Consider the following 11,493-nt stretch of genomic DNA (forward strand, 5'->3'; position numbering starts at 1 on the left):
CCAAGTAACGCTGGGATTTCTTTCTGTGAATTGTTTGAATATCGCATGCGTTCCTATGTGTCCTTTCTATGTATTGCCATAATTGAATGATTTAATGAGGGGTTTTCAGCGAAAAAAGATACCTGATAAATCTCTGTACCCAATAAATAGTGCTGTCGTGTTTGCTCCGTTACCCCACACATGGAGTAAGCCGTCTGCATCAGATATGTTCTGGACAGAAATCTGTCCTAATCTGAGTTCAGCGCGAATAGGTTCCCTATCGGCCACTACTTCTTTGGGTTGTCCTTGCCTCTGATTATGATCTACCACTCTTTTCCTTCTAATCATAGGTCTGCTTTGATAATCATCCCCCCCACTGTGGAGTTATCAGAGTCTCCTGGGTCCCCAGGATGGGGGACCTGTGGTTTGTCCTTTAGACTTAAATTATCCATCGATTTGGCCTTCCTTATTATTCTGTTGGCTAGCTCCTTGCCCTTTAATTCGTCCTGATCTAGCCGCAATGTGGTTTTCATCGGTAAGATGGGAATCTCTGCAGGGGGGAGCTGGGACACTAATAGTTTTACATTTTTAGGACCCTTGGGATCTATGATTACTTCTCCTGGGGTCCTAGCTGTAAGCCTCCCTGACTTCTGCTTCTATGGGATACCATGGGCCTTCTATGCAATGTTTGATGTCTGACTTCTGGATCTTTCCACTCTCCTTTTTAGATACTTACCTAGTGCCCGTATTTTTCTTTCTTATATTCCAGCAGCTGTTATTTAAAGTTTTTTTACCGGTGTAGAATTCTATCTCCCACTTATACTTGGGATATGTATATAGGTTTTTATACAATTTTTGTTCTTTCCTTTAGGTTATGTATTATTTCGGCAGTTAGTGACACGCATTTATGCAGTATTCCTGATGGCTTAATTTTTTGTAAGCTTCTGAGTGCCTTTCTGAGGTGGTCTCCCTTCGGTTTCCGCTTTAGCTAGTTCTACCTCATGCCCGATTTGCAAGTGGGTAAGCCAGACTAAGAGCTTCCACTGCCAACTACTCCCTGCGTAGACCTGGTCTGTTTGGTCCTCGTGTTCTAATACCTTAGGATCTCGCTCCAAGCAAGACATGCGGAAAGTCTATATTTATAACAAATTTATCCCCCAGCTTATTGGTTTTAATTCTGCTGTAGTCAATTCCAGCAAGATTCAAGAAGGGTTTTGTTGGTTTTTTCACCCCAATTTTCCCAAATTTTCTAAAAGCACCTAGTGAGTCAGTGACAAGGAATCCTGCCGACTAAGCCAACTTTTGCGGGCGCGCTATAAAGGCCGGTACACAAGTGGTGTCTTTCCACAGTGTCAGCTTTATTTCAGCCGCAGAGCAAGGTTGGCATGATTGTGAAGCAGGTTCAGGCTTCCAAACTCCGTGACATTTCACTACGCATTTAACTGGGCTTCATACACGTCGCACGAGACAAGCTATAATACAAAGTCACACCACAAACAAGACACCAGAAAGGCAAGAAGTTAATGAACCAAAGCGAAGTCAGTCGCTGGGCACCACGGAGGGGAGGCCTCTGCCTGGTCCCGGATCAGCCCTCCGTGCTCGCCGCTGGCTGTGATCACACCGCGGGGGATCTCCGTTCTGCTCAGAGACCCAGCAGCCCAAGCCTGCCGGGGCAGCGGCCTCTCCCGCGGGGTCAGACGGGGAAGGTCAGCGGCTGGAGAGTCCGACAGTTCGCTGCACAGGTCCTCCCTTCTTGAAGGAGTTCGATCAGTCGTGGGCCTTTGCAGGCCTCTTCTGGTTCCGGTGATTATCAGCCCCGGGTTCTTCCAGGTGCTGTGGCCTCACCGATGGTCAGCCCTTGGTGCTGCCGGTCAGTGCCGGTTGGGGTGAGAGCTGGGGTCAGCAGCGGGGCCCTTGGCGGCTTTCCCGATTAGCTCGCTGCTTGACACGAGTGACTCCATCTTGTTCTCTCCTCAGGGCCGTTGGGATCGGGAAGCCATTGCTCCCCTCCGCGCTGGCTGTTGACTGGCACTCAGTTTACTCAGCGGGGAGCACAACCCGCCCAACAGCGGTCCCCGCCGGAGCAGAGGTTCCCCTGCGGGCGACTCGGGCCCTGCCAGGGGGGCGCGGAGTTATTACCGAGCCCGGAACACTGGGCACCAGAAACTTCAGCCGCCGCCCACCGCGCGGTCTCGAGACCCCGTCGGGCCGCTCCGTCAGGCGGGGGCACGCAGGCGAGTCCTCACGGCCCTTGAAGTTTTCCCGCGGGCAGCCACGCGGGGCGCCGACCCCGGCCCGGCCGCCTCCCGGGACGCGGCGGGCGCCGGAACAAAGGGCGCCCGGCGGCGGCGGCGACGGCGGCGGCGGCGCGGGCCGGGGCGGAGGCTCGGGGCGGGGGCGGAAAGTGGGAGAGGAGGCCGGGCCGGCCGAGGGCACCGGGCGCGCTTCCGCCGGCCGCGCCGCGCACGCCGCGGTAAATGGGAGGCTCGGCCGGCAGGGGCGGGGGCCGCGCAGCCGGGGAGTTTCAGGAACTGGAGGAGCGGGCGGCGGCCGGAGTCGCCGAGCGCTCAGCGGCGGGGCCTGAGCGCCGAGACTCGGGGCCGAGGCGGAGCCGCCGCCGCCGCCGCCGCAGCCGCGCCGGGGCCCAGCCGTAGCCGCCGCCGCCGCCGCCGCCGCCGCCACCCTCGCCCGCCTGGGGCCGACAGCCGCGGCGCCGGAGAGGAGCCGGCCGTCCCGGGCCGCGGGAGCCGCCCGCCATGGCCACCAAGGTGAGGGGCGCGCGGCGCAGGCCCGGTCGGCCGCTCGGGCCCGCGGCGGCAGGGGAGGGTCGGGGCCGGGCCGGGGGCGCGGGCGGCGGCGCCGGCGGGGCCCAGCCAGAGCCCGCCGGACCGGTCCCACGGGGCTGGGCTCTCGGGGGCTCGGCTCGCGGCGCGGGAGGGTCTCGGGGCGGGACCCCCGGACGGCCGCCGCGCCGTCTGCGAAGTTTGCGCCGGAGCGCGGGCTGCGGCCGGGCCGGAGCGAGGGAAAGTTCCCGCAGCCCGGGAGCCGGCTCGGGACAGCCACCCGGCCCCCGGGATCCCCGGGTCCTACCCCGAGTGGCGGCCACTGCCCGCCGCCGCCGCGGGGAGCGCCCCTCCCTCCGCCGGAGGGTGGGACCCCGGCCGCGCCGGCCGCTTCTGGGGGGACCCGAGCCCCGCCGGGGGAGCACGGGGCATTTCGCAGGACGGCCCGCGGGCTCGCGCTCCCGCTGGGGGGACGAGGCCGACTGAACGCCCCGCGCCTCCGCTTCCTTCATTTTTCTTGTGTGTGTGTTTTTTCTTTCTTTTGTTTTGCTACCTTTTCGGTTTGAATGGCATTTCCAGCGTGAAGAAAATACGAAGAGGGAAATGACTGTGCTTTCAGTAACGAGTTCGCTAGCAAAAGGCGCAGGCCCCGGTTACGTGGTGGAACTTTGACTCGAGCGTGGTAATTGGCCAGAAGTGGTGGTTTGCTTCTCTTAGGGTATTGTTCGGGGCCGGAGCGGTCAGCCTTTGCTACCTGAGCGTCCAGGAGTCCCCCTCCCCGCCTGCCTTTCCTGGGGCGTTTTCTTTAGTTCTTCCTGCAAAGTGGTAACTGGGAAAGTCGGGCGCCGGGGACTCCTAGTGGGAGACCCCTCCTAGAGCTAGCGATGTGGTGTGAGGAATGGCTTGACTTTAGCAAATAGTTTCTGTGATGTCGCCTTTTTTCAGCGCTGGCACCCTCTCCCATGTTTATGTTTGAAATCTCTGAGCCTTTGGGTTGGGTAAAACCTTCTTTGTTGTTGTTGTTGTTGTTGGGTTTTTGTTTTGGGATCCCGGGTAATTTAGGAAAGGATATGCAGTTTGAAATCCCTTTGAAAGATCAGATTGTCTTATGTTATTTCAGCCTGTTAAAATTTGTGCCTCCGAATCTGCCGAGGTGCAGCGTTTATTTAAAAAAAAAAAATGGAGATTTTCCTCCAGGGAACCTGTCCTCTGCTCTTACTGAAATAATTACCTGCTTGTTAATACATTAATGGCTGTGCTCTTCCTTGGTTTTGTAAGATGTGGTCCAACTCGGTAACTTTTTAACCTAGATAATTTTGTGTTGGTCTTTTTAAAAACAAAACTGGAGTCAAGGATCTCTAAGGAAATTTGATTTTGAGGTTTGTTGCCAAACATTCCAGAAATGACCAATTACACGTCCTGTTTTGCACTCATCTTGCAACCTTAAAAGCTGTTTTGGGTAGATGTGTGTTCAGTGGAGGTCAGTGTTGTGGTGTTTTGCACTCTGATCTCATGGCTTGTACTGGGTCCTTTCAGTAGGACTAGGGTTAGGGATAGGCACGAGTGAGGTATGCATAATGAAAACTTGATAGTTAAAACCGAACTTAGTTTTTCTGTAAAGTGAAAAGAACAGTGATCCTTGTACTAAACTTGAATTGCATGTATCCTTCCTAAACCAAGCCTTAAAGCACGTGTCAGCCCTTCCTACCTTATTACCTACACCACTCTGGAGGTAAATTCCTGTGATTCCAAGTCTGTCTGTCTCCTTTCTAATCACTCTGCCCGATGGGATTCATCTCCATATTCACAGGATGGCAAGCCACCTCCAACTGAAAAAGCAAAGGAAGAGCAGAGAAGCATGTGTTAAAAGAGGACCCTAACTCCGATTTCTGGTCTTCCTACTTCCTGGTGATCCTTGTGTCAAATCAGTCTGTCTCTGTCTCTCTATCTCTCTCTTTTTTGTTCTTCCCATTGTTACCAGGGAGGAGAGTTGTCCCTGTTTTCCAACCCCCTGCAACCACACCCCTGCCTTTGCTGACATCTGAGTAGTTTGGGGTTTTTCCTTTCCTCGCTTTAGTTGGGTCGGTGGTGAGAATGCCCTCAGTAATAACTTCTAACTTTTTATGAAATTTCAGCTTTCTGTGGCACTTGAACTCTGGCTGTAAGCCTCAAGTGATGAAAAACAAACACAGTATCTGGCTGGGTTGGGTGGTGTGAGTTTCCCTTTGAATTTACCAGAGAATGGCCTCTGTTCTTTCCAGAAACTAATTTTCTTATGTATTGCTCTGATGTATTTTTTTTACAAAGATGCAGTTATCTTGGAACTGTCGTGAATTTTAAAATCTGGCATGTTCACAATGGAAAGAAATTATCTTTTAGAAAAAAAAACTTTAATTGGGCAGTTCTTCGCTGCCGAAGAAAGTTAATCAGCAACCGCCCGATTTTAAAGGGATTATCTTCTTTGTTTCTAATCGCTACTCAGGAGGATGCTGAATTCAGTTGTAAGCAGGTACTTTATTCTCTCTCCAATCTTATCTCCCTTAACAAATACTGTGCGGGGCTAACTTTAGCCTGTGAAGTCTTGGCTTCTACTGAAAACCTCAGAAGGTTGTATTTTAATCACAATCCCATGTGGATTTGGGAGTAAATTAAGTCTTATTTATTAAATCTTGGGAAAGAAAAAAATTTTTTTTGGCCTACATATATCAAAAGGAGCATGAAAATAGTTAATGGAAGTTAATCCATGGCTGTATAATTTAGCTGTAATTTCCATGTCAGAGTTAACCTTTTGTGCTTACATAGTCACTTTCAGGAGTAATCATTTTAACCAGACTCTGGGAGTCCCGGATGCACTTTTTTCCTTTTCTTTCTATCTCCAGCAACTGAAGTGAAATATTTGTGGTAGTGCTTGGTTGAATTGAGTGGATGTGGAGTATTGAAAATACTGGTAGGAAATGAGTGAATTGCTCAGGTCTGTTCAGGGATACACATTAGTGAGAACAGTAAAAAGCATCTTTTGTAGTCTCTCCTGAGCAAAAACCTCTTTGAGTGACAGAATAGAATTCTTTCTATTCAAATTTAATGTTAAGCCTTAAGGATTAATGGTGGATCTGATCATTTTTAAAAAACACTGTAGAAAATGCTAATTATTCATTTTTGCATAAAAGTAAGTTTTAAATGTCCCCACTGTGCAGGGACCCTGATGTGGGTGGGTCTCAGTCCCAGGACCTTGAGATCATGACCTGAGCTGAAGACACACCTTTAACCGACTGAGCCACCCAGGCGCCCATAATCGTGTGTTAGCAGACTTTTCCTTTTTAAGTATCCATGCACAAATGGAAAGTACACATCTATAGTTCAGGTATTAGAAATCTTTTTAAAATCTAACAATTCTGTTTTACTAATGAGGAGTTGGTTCTTCTGTTTTCAGGTACTTAAAACAGACCTCATACTTCTGAGACTGTAACCTATGGTTGTTAGAAGTGTGTTTGATTTCCAAAAGTAGAGGGTGTTCCTATTTGTCTTTTTGTTAATGATTTCTAACTTAATTGCATAGTGAACAGGGAATCTGATTGATAGTCATACTATAACTGAAAATTTGTTGAGGCTAACCTTTCTTTGTACCTGTCCTATGGGCTCCTTCATAAATGTGCCACTTGTTCGTAAAAAGAATACGTATATCCACTACTCAATGTGTGTGTTCTGTGTATGACCATTAGATTGGATTTATTGACTGTGTTGTTCATATCTGTATCCTTACAAACTCTACGTGATCTGTTGTATCTAGCTGATCTTTTGTCTACTTGATGGAGATGTTAATTAAGATAGTGTTCTAAAAAATCTCTAAGTTTAGAGATTAAACTGGGTGGCTCAGTCCATTACGTGTCTGCCCTCAGCTCAGGTCACGATCCCAAGGCCCTGGGATCAAACCCTGCATCAGGCTCCCTGCTCAGTGGGGAGCCTGCTTCTCCCTCTCCCTCTTTCTCTCCCTCTTCCACTGCACACCCTCGTGCTCTCCCTCTCAAATACATAAAATCTTCAAAAAATATTTCTCTAAGTTTCAAAGTAGTATCATCTTCCAGGTGAATTGAGTTTTTTTCAGTGCGTAGGGACCCTCTTTATCTTCAATGTGTTTTTTCCTAAGGACAGTTTGTCTAAAGTTAATGTAGTTTCACTAGCTTTCTTTCTTTCTTTTTTTTTTTTTTTTAACATTATTTATTTATTTATTTGACAGACAGAGATCACAAGTAGGCAGAGAGGCAGGCAGAGAGAGAGTAAGGGAAGCAGGCTCCCTGCTGAGCAGAGAGCCCGGTGCGGGGCTGGATCCCAGGACCCTGAAATCATGACCTGAGCTGAAGGCAGCGGCTTAACCCACTGAGCCACCCAGGTGCCCCTCACTAGCTTTCTTTTGGTAAGTATTTGCCTGGTATATAAGAGCCTATGGCTGAATTTAACCTCTGTCGCTGGTCTGGTGACCTTTGTGACTAGAGAGTTTTGTCTGCTTTTACTTGTGTTCACTGATGTGTTTGGGTTTCTGGCTCCCATCTTCTGGACTAAATGAGGATTTTTTTCCCCTCTTCCTTTTATTCTACCTGTCCCCTTCCCAGCTGTTGGGAAGATTTGTCCTATATGTCAGTTTTTTTTCCAGTGGTTATCATAAGCATGTATGTTACCATTTCGAAGTTAAAGTTGGAAGTTACTCACCATCATTACCCTTCTAAATTACAAAAAGGTCTTCAGATACATAACTCTGATCATGTGTCCCAGTATGGTCAGTTACTGCCAGTATTAGAATTCTGTCTTTTCCCTCAGAAATTAGACATTCTTTTCATTTTTTTATAGAGCTAATGTTTATTTAGATTTAATTGGATTTTACCATATCTTTGCTTATTATTTCTGTTTACATTACAGTCCTCCTTTCTGGGATAATTTTCCTTCTGGTTAAAGTGGATTCTTTGGAATTTCCATTGGGGAAGATTTGTTGTTGGTAATCTTTTGTGTGTGGAAATGTATTTTTGCCTTATCCTTAAAAGATAGGTTTCTAGGTTGACGGTGTTTTCTCTCAGCCTATTTGCAGGTGGTGGTCCCCTGTCTTCCTTGGGCTCTCCAAGTTACTCCTAAGAAGTTAGCAGTCTCATGTTGTTTCTTTAAGATGGCCTGACTCCTCTCTCTGCCTGTTTTCAAGATTTTCTGTGTAGCATTCCTACCTTGCAGTGTTGTTACCGCAGTCCATCCTTGTGTGGATGGTATTGACATCATATGAACTTTATTGGGTATGTTGGCTCTGAGGATGGGAATTTCAGTGGTTCTAGGATAGTGCAGAACTTTTCTAGAACTTTCTGGAACTCATGGAAATTTCTGTGACCATGGAAATATTCTACATTTATGCAGTCCCACATGGCAGCTGCCTGACACGTGTGGCTAACGAGAATTTGAAATGTGGTTAGTGTGACTGAGGAACTATTGTAAATTTTAACCCAAATAGCTACACATGGGTAATGTAGCTGTTGTAGAGAGTTCCCAGAAATGATTATTCCACAAACATGCCTTGTCCCCGTTCTTTCTTGCTGGAACTTGAATTAGCATGACAGTGTCCAGCAGACCTCTAACTTGGTACTTCAGCGTGCCATGTTCTTTCTCTTTGTGCTGCCTTCTGGATCATTTCTGTGGCTCTTACCTTTGGTTCAGTACTCTCTCTTTCTTTGGGCCTCATCCTCTCTTTTATCCACTACTTTTATTTCAGTTCTCTTCTGTTTTTAGAAATTACATTTGGTTCTCTTTCAAATGTGCTTGGTCATTGATAGTCTTACGCTTTGTTCATACATTTAAGCTTCTGTTAAGCATCTTAAACATTTATGGTTTGTGTCTGTTCTGTGTCTGCAGTCTAACCCAGCCATCTGTGTCTGTTCACTCTTACTCAAGGTGCCTTGTTTTCTTGTGTGTCTTGTATGTTTGTGTTTTTTGTTTTGTTTTTTTCTCCTGTGAGTTGCTCATTTGCCTTGGAACCTCATCTGAGGGAGTGCTGATACCCAGATTGAAGTCCTGGTCTTCCGGGGGGAATTTGTCTTTGCTTATGCTGGTCTCCGGGGGACACTACATTCTTGTGGCCACTTTAATTCCTGCATTCTGGTAGAATGGATGTGGGGGAAATTCCCCTTGTTCCTCTACTGATAAAACAATTTTCCTTGCTGCTCACTTTGGAATGACAGATTTTCTCTGTTCCCCTTATACCAAAGTCCTTTTTTTTTTTTTTTTTTTTTTTTTTAGTTTATTTATTTGACAGAGATCACAAGTAGGCAGAGAGAGAAGGGGGGAAGCAGGCTCCTGCTGAGCAGAGAGCCTGATGCGGGGCTGGATCCCAGGACCCTGGAATCATGACCTGAGCCAAAGGTAGAGGCTTTAACTCCCTGAGCCACCCAGGTGCCCCATACTGAAGTCCTTTTGGGGTGCCAGTGTCTAGCTTAACACGGGCATCTCTCTCTTACACCTGTCCTAGTACGCCTTCTGCATACGGACTCAAACTCAGGATCTCTGGGGTCTCAGGGTCTGGAGGAGACTCCTAGAGTGGAATCCTAGAGTCTCAGCACATACTTTTCTCCAAGGGTTTTTGCTCTGTTCTTCTGTGACCTCTCTAGAGGGCTTTCTTTTTGTGCTGACTCAGCAATGTGTTTTAAAAGGTGTTTGTTTGTGTGTGTTTGTGTGTCTTTTGATTTTATATTTTATTCAGCACGTTAGTGTTTAGTCTGGTAGTGGTTCAGGGTGTTGGCCTGCCATGTGTGCTGGAACAAAAATCCAAGTCACGTTTTTTTTGTTTTGTTTTAGATTTGTTTATTTGAGAGAGTGTGCACATGGGGGGAGGGACAGAGGGAGAGAGGATCTTCTAGCAGAGTCCCCACTTAGTGCAGAGCTCATTGTGGGGCTCCAGCTTAGGATTCTGAGATCATGACCTGAGCCAAAATCAAGAGTCAGACGCTTAAAGGACTGAGCCAGCCAGGCTCTCTCCCAAGTCATAGCATTCTCTTTTTCATTTTTAAAAAGATTTTTATTTATTTATTTATTTGATGAGGGAGAGGGAGAGAATGAGAGCGAGTGAGCACAAGCAGGGGGAGCACCAGGGAGAGGGAGAAGCAGGCTCCCCACCAGGCAGGAGGCCCCAGGTGGGGCTCGATCCCAGGACCCTGGGATCATGACCTAAACTGAACACAGTCGCTTCACCATCTGAACCAGCCTGGTGCCCCAAGTCACAGCATTCTTTGTAACAGGCCAAAAGTGAATGAAGGGAGTATGTGCACACAGAGTCAGTCTCGTCTTTGGAGGGAAAAATGCGAAAAAGCAAGGTAGTTAACACATTTTAGGGGAAACCAGACCTTAAGTCAAGCGATCAAAATAACAGACTGTGGGCATATTTGACTTTCCAGTCGGGGTTTCTTTTCTTTTGCCCTCCCCTTGTTGACTATTAAGAGCACATGATGGGTTTAGCCCTGCTTATTCATTTTTCGATACTGTAAATACAGTGCCTGAGGATGTTACTCAGTATGACTCAATTCTTCTAAGCTATTTTTAGTCTCTGAAAGTGAAGTCCTGTAGTATCATTACCTGCAGAGGCAGGAGGCAAATCACCTGTTGGTGGTGGTTCTTGACGTCGGAGAGACTTGTAAACTTCAGGGGTGAAAAACGCCCCATTGATCTGGGAGCTGTTACCTCTCCTCATTCCAGGCCTCCTTCCTGTGACCTCTGAACGAGCTCAGTTCCAGGCCCTCCACCACACTTGGGATGACCGCTTGGGATGATTGCGTGTATCACCTCGTCCTAGCCTCAGAGAGAACTTCCCAGAGTTTCCGGCTCCTGGACCACAGGCTTTCTCCCTGCACAGTGGCGGCTCCTGGTGCAGCCACTCCAGCCCACAGGGCTTTCTAAGGAACCATGTCTCGAAATGCTTGGTTTGAGGAGTCAATTTTTACCCTTATCTATCACATCGGTCACTTTGAAGATGGGTCTATGACACATCTTGGCGGTGTGCGTGACCAGACTCTGCATAGGGTCCAAGCCGCCCAGTTCAGCAGATACTCCACAGCCTCTCTGTGCTGCTAACATCTGGATCCTTGCCTGAGAGGGTGGACAGTCAAAAACTAACGAGCTGTCTGAAACGCAGCAGTTAAATGTCAGCTTAAGTGTATTCTCTAACCCAAAATCACAGAAGAGGGCTGGAAAATGCGGATCTTCGTGTTAATGCAGTTTGTCTCTTTCATGGTGGCTGCACTCAGGACCTTCCTTTTCATCTTTCAACCTGTTTTGAATTCTCAAGATTTTGAGTTGTGAGTATTTGTTGCTTTTGTAATGAGGAAGAAACCAAGTTCATTTTTTTTTTTCCCCGATTTAAAAGCTTATTGTCTTTAACCAGGCCCTGAACACAGATTTCCAGACTTATCCACCTTCTGTTAATTTGCTTTGAATTATACTAAGATGAAAAAAGTGTTTTTAACTAATGCTTATAAATAGTAAGTGGCACTTCAGTAGAAAAATGCTAATGCATGCAGGATTACAAATGGAAACTTAAAATTTTATTTTACTTTCTGAAGGACCATTTTTTTCTTCTTCCACAGGGGAGAAAGTATGGTTTTTAAAATTTTTAAAAATAACTAAAAACTGGGCGCCTGGGTGGCTCAGTGGGTTAAACTGCTGCCTTCGGCTCGGGTCATGATCTCAGGGTCCTGGGATCGAGTCCCGCATC

General features: G+C 47.6%; 1 protein-coding gene across 1 annotated transcript in view; it reads left to right on the top strand.

Annotated features, from left to right (window-relative positions):
* Positions 1-2,657: 2,657 nt before the first annotated feature.
* SNX9 (sorting nexin 9) overlaps positions 2,658-11,493 on the top strand; it is a 105,634-nt gene continuing 96,798 nt past the window's right edge. Inside the window, exon 1 of the mRNA XM_059401337.1 lies at positions 2,658-2,747. Coding sequence (XP_059257320.1) covers positions 2,736-2,747 — 12 coding nt within the window. The 5' untranslated portion in view covers positions 2,658-2,735. The remainder of the gene's footprint in view (positions 2,748-11,493) is intronic.

This window comes from Mustela nigripes, chromosome 5 (genome assembly GCF_022355385.1).
Source record: "Mustela nigripes isolate SB6536 chromosome 5, MUSNIG.SB6536, whole genome shotgun sequence".
Lineage (NCBI taxonomy): Eukaryota > Metazoa > Chordata > Mammalia > Carnivora > Mustelidae > Mustela > Mustela nigripes.